The 12,649-nt window shown below is 43.4% G+C and overlaps 1 protein-coding gene across 1 annotated transcript in view; it reads right to left on the bottom strand.

The window, feature by feature from the left end:
- Window positions 1-2,256: 2,256 nt before the first annotated feature.
- Window positions 2,257-12,649, bottom strand: part of pex5la (peroxisomal biogenesis factor 5-like a) — a 204,589-nt gene continuing 194,196 nt past the window's right edge. Inside the window, exon 14 of the mRNA XM_078210096.1 lies at window positions 2,257-2,455. Coding sequence (XP_078066222.1) covers window positions 2,257-2,455 — 199 coding nt within the window. The remainder of the gene's footprint in view (window positions 2,456-12,649) is intronic.

The raw sequence follows: 12,649 nt of genomic DNA, 5'->3' as shown, positions 1-12,649 counted from the left end.
CAGAGTTTCGGAGCTGTCAACCTCCGGCGCGAATAGCCCCCCAAAGGTTTTTAATGAGATTCACGATTATGACCTCTGCAGTGCAAACAATGGGGAGATTTAGGTCTGAAGCTGCACTGATAAAAGTCATGATCTGGACCAGTTTTCTCACCAATTCAGCACTTTTGAGAGAATCGCCCCATATTTTCTGAATGATGAGGAATATATACATACTCCTAATTCATTCAGTGCAATGCAGCATTTTAATTCTACTAGAACAAACTATTACTGAAAAAAATGATTGATGTCGAACATGGTATTTGGAATAAAACGTCCTCTATAACATATTAAGTTAATTTCCCTTTTGCATGCCTTCTTTAAAATGATAAAACCCAAATCTTCAGGTCGTATTCCATTTTGAATCTCTTGCTTGTAGATCTGGTGGCTACAACCTTCTGCTTAAATCAGACAATCCCATATTTCTTGTGTACTCTTTTGGTTTCAATTTCTATTGAGCTTAAATACCGGGCCATTTTTATCCTGCTGCAAAAATATTGTAAACCTTGCAGTGGCTTTATTGAAAAGACATAAATAAATGGAAACAATAACAGTCATTCATGGATGCAGACTGGAAAATAAACCAATCACAAAATTATTAAAACAACATAAAATGGTGAAATGCTTTCATATTCCATCCTAAACTGGATCCAATAGAAAATTTATTTTGCAAGGTTAATCTGCAAAACGTTGACTTTTAACATATAGCATTCTTTAGGGTAGAATAACCCAAATGGGAAAAATGGGATCTATACCATTTTTACAGAAACAAAAGTATTTTTCAGTGAGAGGAAGTTCTATTGAATTTCTATGGATCCATTTTGATGTGGAAATGTATTCCTTTCATCTTCTTTCGATTAACATTGCTTTTATAAATAAGAGTATTTTTCAAGAATATAATTAACTCTACTTGTTGTCTGTTGGCTCACATTTATCCATCTTTTTCCATTACCACAGAAAGGGTTGTGTCTCATCACTTCAGAATTATCATAGGATATAAATGGGCTTGTCAAAACCTGTGCTGACAGACGCTGCAAAGATGTAAGTTTGATGAGAGGGGGGAAATGAAGTAAAAAGCCACAGATGTATAGAAATAGAAAGTAATCTTAATTAACTGAAATCAGCAGATGAAACTAATTAACATAATAAATTTCCTTTCATTACTTGCCTAAATCCCTCAAATTGAAATGAAAAAGATTTACACGTTCTGTGCATAAGGATGACATGAAAACTCCTGAAGTTCTCCTGTCCATCTGGCATTCCATTTTCTGCAACAAAGCAGATGATGCTATAGAAGTTTGGTTTGTCTAAGTAGCAAATCTTGCTGTAACTGAGGAGTTGTTGTTCTGTACATTGGATGTAGGTAAGACCTCAATGGTCTAAATGTAAGAAGAATAGTTTGGAAATTACGGATGGGAATTTCTTCCCACCCCCCTCCAATCCCCATCCCCCGGGGTACCTTTCTGGCATGTAGAGGTCCGCCATTGGTTGCCAGTGGGATATTCTGGTCTGGTTGTTGTTAATGGTGCTTTGTGTGGCTTGCACTCTCTGTCACCGAGAAACCCGCTGTGGAGGGGAGGTTGTGAGGAGACGGGAGGGGAGGGGGGAGGGGGATTACCATCAATGAGACTGAATGATCCCGCCAGCGGGAAGGGCTAGAAAATTCAGCCCGTTTTCTCAATCCATTGTAACTAGAGCTAAACTGAATCCTACCTTCAATTCTATCCTTTAGTTATGAGAGGTGCTGTTCTGATGACATTTAACTGAACTTTTTACTAAAGTGCATCACGTCCCAGCTTCCCAAGTGGAGGGAATAAAATGGACAATGGTGTAAAGATTGCAATGACTCAAAACACAGCTTGGATATTCTAATTATGAGAAAAATGTAACATTACCACACTTTATCAAATGTACGAAACATTGTTATGCCTGCTATTCAGCTTTTAAATACTTCCAACTAAAAGGTATACTGTATCTTAAATTGGCTGTGTGAGACATATTTCTGATTGATTGAATTTTGATAAATTCCAATTTGTTCATCGTACGAAAATGACTGCAAAACCATTGGATAGCATTTAGGAATGGCTCACGTAGCCCCCATGAAAGTTCTGCTGTAAAATTAACGGTAAAAATCCTGATATGTACAGCATTCTTAGCATTTACATGGAAATCCCAATCCTATATATCATGTATAACCTTAAATGTTTGATGGAATGCAGGTCAGTCCATGTTAAAGGCTTTCAATAAGGTGTCAAGGTCTCCAACATGTGCTGCTTGAAAGAGTTCAGGCTGGTCCATCAGGGAAAGCGCTATCCTGACGGCTGTCCAGATGCTGCCTGAAATGAACTGATGGCAAAATTGTGTGCTTCGGCTCTTCCTCTGCAAGTTCAAGGCTGTAAGGAAGTTGCTGACAGCTTCTCTGTTTGAAACACAAATAAGCCATATCAATTGTTTATGTTAATGCCAGTAGGTCATTCCCATATTAAACCTGAATCTTGTTTTGTATCATAAGAAGTCAAATGCTGGAAATCTGAAATAAAAACAAAAAATGCTGGAAAAACTCAGAAGATCAGGCAGCTTCTGTGTGAAAGGAAACAGAGCTAGCAGCCGGAATGTACTACCGTTCACACCCGTCGGCAGGATTTTCCCATCACGTCGCAGTGAACAGAAATTTGGCTGGCCGCCAAATTCTCCAGTGTGAGCATGGTGTTACCGGCAGGTAAGATCGCACCCAACATTTCGAGTCCTCTCTGAAGAAATCACAATTGGACTTGAAACATTAACTCTGATTCTCCCTCCAAAGATGCTGCCAGGCCTGCTGAGTCTTGCTAGAATTTTCTGTTTGTTGATTCACATAAAGTTATATTCAGTTCAGAGTTTTTAAAAAATCTGTTATACATGTGATTCTCCAAAATACAAGTCCACAGCATTATACACAACCTCTGAATCACCAATGACAGATGTATTAAAGGATAGCAGAAAATAGTCATTTCTGACACTGCACATCAGAATGGCATGTGTAGTCATTGGGTAGTACAGAGCTTGAGTGTTGCTAAAAAAAGAAATGTTGTCAAAGCTTTGCATTTTGTACTCATCAGGGCAATCACAAGATTATCAATGTAGGGGAAACAACATCTTCATACTAAATGAGGAGGGTGCAGATTGGTTGGCAAATAGACTCTGATTGTTGGAAGCGTTGCCATGAAGGATGCACCAGGTGATGATTATTGAAAATTAACTGTAAAGCATTGTTTGAAATTTAAACCAGGCAGCTTGACTCTGATTGGTCAAGGCATTGCCCAGGGGAATGAATCAGCAGATGGCGACCACTTACTTTGTTTAGCTGAAACAGGTGCAATGTATGTAAATGTTCTTTCTGTCCGCAAAGGACAGGGCCCTGTGTATGAATATATGTAGTTTCCAGTACATGCAAATGCAACACACTACGAGACAACTGACAATCATAAATTGGTGTTCTTGTGATTGTCCTGATGAGTGCAAGATGTAAAGTTTCAACAAAATGATTTTTACCAGCAATATTCAATGACATCAATCATCTATATGCGGTCAAACATATTAATACAACTAGCCTAATTGGTGCTGCCTCCACTGCCATTGGTAAAATCCCAGCTGCAACAGGGGGAGACCCTTAAATAGCCATTAAATGGCCACTTAGGAACCTCAGTTGGACTGCAGGTTAGTGGGCTGCCCGTTGCTTCTCCTGTCGTTGATAAAATCGCAGCGGGGGCTTCTGGATGGCGGGTCAAAGCCACTGCCATGGCAACCAATTTTAGGCTCCTTCCCGCAGCCTTCCAGGGGCATAGAATTCTAGCCATAAATCAAAATGGTATGTTTCTAGTTTTCATGTTTTCATTTTAGGGGAGCATCCACTAAAGGTTTTACAGAACATTCAATATAAAAGAAAACCATTCTGTCTTGTACGATGAACTAAAATAAGCATTGCATGATCGGATTAATTACTATTGTATCCTAGAACTTTAATTGCAAATTGTTTTTGATTATATTTTTCTACGATTGAAAAGAAAGTGGCCGCGATTCTCCAATCCCGCTGTGCTACTTTTTTAGCGCAGTGGGCTGGGAGAATTGTGCAGGGGGTGATGTGCGGGATTCGTGCGAGAGTTTGTGCCCCACTAGCGTCTCCCAGCGCCGGATTTCCAGGGGGCGGGGCGGGACTGGCCCTGGAAAGGTTGGGGGGCCCGTGATCAGGCCATGGAGGGGTCAGAGGGGCAGCATTGTGGGGGTCGCAGGGTTGGCCAGCGATCGAGCGAGCCTGCAATTGGGAGGCTGACAGTGCAGGGCCACTGCACATGCTCGCTGGTTTCAGCTTCCTGGGTGGGAATAGGCCCCGCCCACTGATTTATAATGATATTCACGCTCGTGGCCTCTGCAGTGCAGAGTATGGGGGATTCTAGTCTGAACTCCCACTGAAAAGAACAGCGTAAGTTACTCCAGTTTTCATGCAAATTCAACACTTCGAATTTTTTTGGGAGAAGTCTGGCCAGGATCTTATTTGCGAATCCGGATAGCAAAACATCAACTTCGCTTTATAGTGTCATGGAGTCATAGATATATACAGCACAGAAAAAGGCTCTTTGGCCCATCACGTCTAGGCCAGTCAAAGACAAACCACCTAATTATTCTCATCCTATTTTCCAGCACTTGGCCCATAGCCTTGTATGACTTGGCATCACAAGTGTACATCTAAATCCTTCTTAAATGTCATTTTATTGAATGCTGATTCCCACAGTTCCGCTTTTCATTTCCCAAGATTGTTTTGGATAGGTTTCTCAGCTGTACCTCAAACAGACTGTTTTATTTCTGTTTTCATCCAGCTCTGGTGAACTCTGGAATTGCTTTTCTCTGTACTCCACTCTCATTCCACAATGATTTGTCGCTCTGAGATGCTTCTCTGAGCCTCGTGTACTCTTCTATCTCCTATCCCATTCAGAATTGAATGGATTTCTGTTATTCAACATTCATGCAACAGATCACAGAAACACAGCTGGCTACAAATGGATGAAATAAAGAATGCTTCTCCTTGTAGTAGTGAATGGCTTGTTGCTTACAATATGAGTCTCGCTTTGTGAAGAGCTTAAATGTGCTTGAAAAATTTAAATCTTAAAAATAATAATAGTGCAGGAATAATACATTGACCGCATCAGTGCCATTTCTTGCTCTTGCCCTGAACTGTAAAGTTTCATTGGCTTTGCTTCCACCCTTCTGTCACCTTCACAAGACCCAAATCTGAGTCTTTCCTCCCCTTCCTTGACTTTCCTGTCTCCATATCAAGGGATAGGCTTTTAACCAATATGTAAGTCAAGTGATTTGTCACAGCTATCATGGCTACATTTCTTGACATCATGCTTCCAGTAATGGAACATCCCATACTCATGCTTCTGATATATCTACCTTTCTTTTCAAATGAAGATTCACCTCTCTCCTCCCCACACCCACACAGACACATGCCATGGTTGTCAAGGCACTCGTCCTTGTCTGTTGTATTCCATGACTTTCTGGTCTCGTCACTTCCCCTTCCTCTCAGAATCACGATATGGTTCCCCTTGAGCTCACTTTCCACTCCATCAACGTCCATATTCAATGGATAATTCTTTGCCATTTCCGCCACCCCAAGCATGATGTCATCACTACACACACTTTTCCCTTCTCTATCAGCATCTCAAAGCGATTGTTTTCTCCATGTCACCCCAGTCTACTCCTCAGTCGCCCCAAAGCTCCTCTTTTTCTATGGCACTAAGGATGCAACACTTGCACTTTTCCCCCCTCACTTCTCTTCCGTTTTGCAATGGGCAGGAGAGAGAGAGAAACTGAACTTCTTTAGCCTCTCCCCTTCTGTCCATAAGCAGAGATGTTTTGAATTATTTTTAAAGTAGTGATGTTTCCTTAATCCTTCAGTTTGGGTGATCCAATTTAATAATTGCTCGCGGCAAACTCGAGTTATGGTTAACTAACATTGTCAGTTTATTCACATTCAAACCCGGTAGGGGTGGGGTTGGGACCACAATAAAAGACCCACAGAAATGAATATTAGTTCACATGATGTCCAGTGCTTAGGAAGTCAAAGTCCAGAGGGGGGTGACCTGAGTGTCGAGTTCAATCCAGGTGAGTTTCTGCTTAGAGAAAACGAGAGTCCTTGAAATGAATGACGCACAATGGAATTTCTGCACTTACGTCTGCTTGGGCCTGACTGCTGATCATCGCAATTACGGACTTTCAAAACCGGTTTTAAGGTGTTGAGAGACGGTTGCAGGCTGTTTGCTCAGCCCCAGGGCTTCTGGCGTTCTTTCGCGTTTGTGTTAAACAGCCACCTGAGGGTTTCACAGTTCTCAACGGAACGTAGAGATTTAAAAGTCATCACTCAAGTCATGTGAACTTCTTGCTCCACAGTGACATCAAAAGGAATGTTACCTATAGTCTGGAACTGGCTTTTGGTTTCAGGACTGATCATGTCCCAGCCATTAACTTTTGGAAGAGTTACCGTGCATATTGAGGTGCCTGTGCTGGGGAACTATTGTTTAGGCAGACCCTCTGACTCTGCTAGAAGGGTAAGCTTATCAAGATGTAAATTGGCCACTCAATGGTCTCCTTTTGAAATGGACCTGGACACTTTAAAGTGTGAAATGGGTCTGTTAACAACTGTGCAGGCATGACATGGTTTGAATTGTGAGTCTCCTGGTTTAATGATTATAAAATCCTTACAATGTAGTATGAGATTCCATGATAATGAGGAGAGGAATCTTTTAGTATTGTACCTCCTGTTGGTAACTTCCAGAAGAAAAGGCCAATTTTGTGGTCATTTGATTTGTAGCAGCCATCTTTTCAGTTCAATAGAAAGTCCATTTGTCAGAAAGTTCATTAGCAAAAAAAATTTTGATATATAAAGTTTTGGATTTCTTTTCAAGTCACATTGATCTAACATTTTGTATTTGGATCACAGCTATCCTGCCATTTACATCTCCTCTAGAGACATCGTTTGTTTCTTTACCTGTCCCATTACCAAACCCTTTGGCTTTGTACCAATGAAATCTTTTGTCATTTCACCTTTCCTGTCTTCCATCCTACCATGGGTCTTTCTTTTAGTTCTTCCGTCCTGCCTCCTTTCACCTGCTCAACGCCTATTGCATTTCTAACTCTTCTCAGTTCTGATGAAAGGTCAGGACCTGAAACAATAACACCCTTTCCCTCTCCACAGATGCTGCAGGACGTGCTGGTTATATCCAGCATTTTCTGTACTTTATTTCAGATTTCCACATATGCAGTATTTTACTTTTGTAATAATAGATACACTTGCCAATAAATTGGCTGAGAGTTTCTTTTTCAACTTGAGCAACATGGAAGTATAATCATTACTTTTTCTAAAAAAAAAGGCAGAAATGATCACTGATGTGATGACAACTTCACACTGATCATGCGACTGATTTGCCGAAGAACTATCTTTGGGGCAAATTTCAGTTTGTGTAAGAGAGACGGGAAATGTTTTAATTTAGTTTAGATTGCACATTGAGCAAGTGATACTGCAAGGATCAGTATGAAGATGGTTGACGAAAGGTTAATCAGTATTAAAGCAGTAAAATTAAAGCAGTTAATTATAATTGTTAGACACAGGCATGAGAAAGGACTGACAGTAACTGACAGCACTTTTCACAAAGGAAGCAATAATTTTGCCACAGCATTTAATTACCTACATGTCAATCAATGACACGTGACTGCCAGTCCCTGGCACTATGGTGTGGAATCAAAGTTACATAGGCTGCAGGTTAAGGAGGGCTGGGGACAGCAAAGGTGCAGAGTTTTATGTTCTGGGGCTATAACTCCACAGCAAGCATCTTGTGGTCCTGATGGGCTTCCCAGAAGGAAATCAGACTGATTGACAGAGGTTTCCAATTGGACAAGGAGCACTCTGGAGCAGACCAGAAGACCAGGTAGGTTCAATCCACAACCCCAGAAGGTAGTTGGCTGATCCTGGGGTCAGTGTTGGAAAGTGAAGTATGGGGAATCCAATCCTTTTTCAAAATAAGCCCAAGTATTTTTTCATTCGTGAGACATGGGTGTCGTTGGCTGGCCAGCATTTATTGCCCATCCCTAGCTGTCCGAGGGCAGTTGAGAGTCAACCACATTGCTGTGGCTCTGGAGTCACATGTAGGCCACACCAGGTACAGATGACAGATTTCCTTCCCTCAAGGATATTAGTAAACCAGATGGGTTTTTTCGACAATTGACAACGGTTTCATGGTCATCAGTAATGCCAGATATTTTTTATTGAATTCAAATTCCACCATCTGCCGTGGCGGGATTTGAACCTGGGTCCGCAGAACATTAGCTGAGTTCCTGGATTAATTATCTAGCGATAGTACCACTCGGCCATCACCTCCCCTTGTGTGGTCTAGGAAATAGACAAAAGGCGGGTAACTACAGACCGGTGAGCTTAACGTCTGTAGTTGGGAAAATGCTGGAATCCATCATTAAAGAAGAAATAGCAGGCCATCTGGATAAGAATGGTTCGATTAAGCAGACGCAGCATGGATTCATGAGGGGAAAGTTGTGCTTGACGAATTGGATTTTTATGAAGATATGACTAGTGCGGTTGACGGAGGGGAACTGGTGGATGCGGTGTTTTTGGATTTCCAAAAGGCGTTTGATAAGGTGCCTCACCAAAGGTTGCTGAAGAAGATTGGGTCACATGGAGTTGGGGGTAGGGTGTTAGCGTGGATTGGAGATTGGCTATCCAACAGGAAGCAGAGAGTCGGAATAAATGGGTGCTTTTCTGGTTGGCAGATGGTAACTAGTGGCGTGCCGCAGGGATCGGTACTGGGGCCTCAACTATTTACCATTTATATAGACGATCTGGAGGAGGGGACTGAGTGTAGGGTAACAAAGTTTGCAGACGACACAAAGATAAGTGGAAAAGTGAATCGTGTGGAGGGCGTAGAAGGTCTGCAGAGAGATTTGGACAGGCTGAGTGAGTGGGCACGGTAGCACAGTGGTTAGCACTGCTGCTTCACAGCTCCAGGGTCCCGGGTTCGATTCCCGGCTTGGGTCACTGTCTGTGTGGAGTTTGCACATTTTCCTCGTGTCTGCGTGGGTTTCCTCTGGGTGCTCCGGTTTCCTCCCACAGTCCAAAGATGTGCGGGTTAGGTTGATTGGCCAGGTTAAAAAAATTGCCCCTTAGAGTCCTGGGATGTGTAGGTTAGAGGGATTAGCGGGTAAATTATGTGGGGGTAGGGCCTGGGTGGGATTGTGGTCGGTGCAGACTCGATGGGCCGAATGGCCTCCTTCTGCACTGTAGGGTTTCTATGATTCTATGATCTGGCAGATGGAGTATAACGTTAACAAATGCGAGGTTATTCACTTTGGAAGAAATAATCGCAAATTGGATTATTATCTAAATGGAAAAAAATTACAACATGCTGCTGTGCAGAGGGACCTGGGGGTCCTTGTGCATGAGACGCAAAAACCCAGTCTGCAGGTGCAACAGGTGATCAAGAAGGCAAATGGGATGTTGGCCTATATCGCAACGGGGATAGAATATAAAAGCAGAGATGTCTTGCTGCATCTGTATAGGGCATTGGTGAGGCCGCAGCGGGAATACTGTGTGCAGTATTGGTCCCCTTATTTGCGGAAGGATATATTGGCCTTGGAGGAAGTGCAGAGAAGGTTCACCAGGTTGATACCAGAGATGAGGGGTGTTGATTATGAGGAGAGACTGAGCAGATTGGGTTTGTACTCGTTGGAATTTAGAAGGCTGAGGGGGGATCTTATAGAGACCTATAAGATAATGAAGGGGCTGGATAGGGTAGAGGTGGAGAGATTCTTTCCACTTAGAAAGGAAACTAGAACTAGAGGGCACAGCCTCAAAATAAAGGGGGGTCAGTTTAGGACAGAGTTGAGGAAGAACTTCTTCTCTCAGAGGGTGGTGAATCTCTGGAATTCTCTGCCCACTGAAGTGGTGGAGGCTACCTCGTTGAATATGTTTAAATCACAGATAGATGGATTCCTGATCGGTAAGGGAATTAGGGGTTATAGGGATCAGGCGGGTAAGTGGAACTGATCCACTTCAGATCAGCCATGATCTTATTGAATGGCGGGGCAGGCTCGAGGGGCTAGATGGCCTACTCCTGCTCCTATTTCTTATGTTCTTATATAAGCTTGGTACAACCTCCTTCCTTTTCTTTTCTATCCCTCTAGGGATAATGAGTTTGATTCTTTTTCTTGATCAGATCACTGCTGCTCCCCTGGTTGACAAACAATGCTGTGAAAATACTTACTTTCTCTTGCATCGATCGCGCGAGAGCCGAGAAATCCGGGTCACACCCAATTTCTCAGCCCATGCGCTTTTATGACAGCCGGATTTCCGGTGAGGTCAGCCTCTGCTGGAAATGAGCGAGAGGCTGAATGACTGATTTAAATACATTTAAATCTTTATTAGTGAGCCCGGCGCTCAATCGTCCGGGCTCACTTGCCTTTATGGCCTCGCTGGGAAAGGTTCTCTCAGGCGAGGAAAACACCTGCTCCCCATGAATGGAGAACAGTCGTGTTGGCCTTGCTGGTGGAGCTGGAGGTCATTGAGGACTCCGGGGAGGCAGAGAGCAAGGGGGGGGGGTGCCCCTTAGACAGTGCCAGCTTGGCAGTGTCAGTCTGGCACCTTGGTAATGCCCACCGGCCTATGGGGATGGGGGGTGGGGGGATGGCAGGGCCTATGGGAGGGTGCGATGCCTGAAAGGATGGCCCGGTCGCAGAGGGAGGGCCTGCTGTGCACTCTGCATCGCGATCGGATGGGGGTCGCAATCGGTTGGGTGGCGGGGGGCTAGATGTCTGTGTGATGTGGGGCTCACGATTGGCTGCTGGCCCCCGCAATTGCAGGGTGGGAGAGGAGTTTGTGAGGCTGCCTGCAGCAGCAGGTGCCTGACAACTCTCTGTCTGTCAGATCCCTGCTGTTGGAATTGTGCATGTGCAGAATCAGAGGTCTGCACCATGAGCTATAGTTCCCTCTGCAGGCTAGCTGGTGAATTAAGCCCAACCCACTGCCTGCAGCAGCTGGAAATGGACTAGCCCATATTTTTACTGTCCAAGTCCGTAAGTTTGGACGTGAGAACTGGCCCAGAAAACGGATCAAGAATTCTCCTATTTTCTTGCAGCTGTACACTTAAAATCATTCTCGTAAATTTCCGCTCTCAGGGCGGGATTTTCCAGCTGCACTCACCCCAACACCAGAACATCCTGCCCAAGGTCAACGAACCTTTGCATGGTCCCTCTCCCCTAACCCCTCCTTAGTACTGCTGCCTCATAGCGCCAAAGACCTGGGTTTGATTCCAGCTTTGGGTCACTGTCTGTGTGGAGTCTGCACGTTCTGCCCGTGTCTGCATGAATTTCTTCCAGGTGCTCTGGTCTCCTCCAAAAGTCCAAAGATGTGCAGGTTAGGTGGATTGGCCATGATCAATTGCCCATTAGTGTCCTGGCATGGCTAAAATCTGAAGGTGCCTGTACGCTGTGGGCCCCATTTTGGAGGCAAAATGGCCCTTTAAACAAGTAAACAAAATGAGTAACATGGAATCGAATTTAATGGCATATGTTTTTCTGTTAGAACTTTGAATAAAGATTATGGGTGAGATTGTCCAGCCTCCTAGCCGCGTGCCTCCTGCTGGTGGAAGGTGGAACGGTGTTTGCTGGCGGTGGGATTCTCTGGTTGTCATTCTCTGGTTGGAATTCCCATTGTTGTCATCCCACGCCGGCAAGAAACCCACAGGCAGGGGTGCGCTGCCGGCGGGACCAGAGAATCCTGCCGGCATGAACAGCCGGAGAATCCCGGCCTACATTGCCTCAGTATTGGCCGTAAGAAAGACAAAGTGGTCTATAATTCCTCGGACTTGTTCTATCTCTTTCCTTAAACATGGGAAGAACATTAGCTAACTTCTAGCACTTTTTAATGAATATATATGTGCAAGATCTTCATATTAGAAACAGAATAGTACAGCAAAGAAACTATTTGGCCCAAGATGTTGGCGCCAGTATTTATCTCCTCAGGAATCCCATTCTTTTGCTTGCCTCCTGCCTTTTAAAATTTTTGTCTTCCCCCAGGCACTATTTATTTTTAAAGGAATTACAAAGGAATTGCTATTTCAGCAATTGTCTGTGACAAACAACTCTACATTTCAATCATGCATGTAAAGGGATTTTGTTCTAATTTTCTCTTTACTTCGTTTTGTGACCATCTTAAATCGGTGCCCAACTGTGTCTGTTTTACTGACTGCTGGAAAGAATCTATTTACCAAATTATAATCCTTCGCAATCTTTGAAGATCTTTAACAGGCTCCCCCCTTGATTTGGCTTTTGCGAAAAAGCCCCACGTTCTCAATGTTTCTTCATAAAATGGTAATCCCTAAAAAAATCCTTGCTCTATATTTAGAAAAGAACACAATATCATATAAATTATAACACTCCACTAAGTGTAAATTTGTGTTCCTTTCAGGCTACAAAATGTAATTCCTGTGAAGTTACTACTTCACATTCGTTGAAACATCAATCAAGAATCCACAGCGCATTCTTAGATTGTTCCTTTATATTTTTCTTTGGCACA

The sequence above is a fragment of the Mustelus asterias genome, chromosome 3, assembly GCF_964213995.1.
Source record: "Mustelus asterias chromosome 3, sMusAst1.hap1.1, whole genome shotgun sequence".
NCBI lineage: Eukaryota > Metazoa > Chordata > Chondrichthyes > Carcharhiniformes > Triakidae > Mustelus > Mustelus asterias.
The sequence above is the reverse complement of the archived record's forward strand: the minus strand, read 5'-3'. Positions and strand labels throughout refer to the sequence as shown.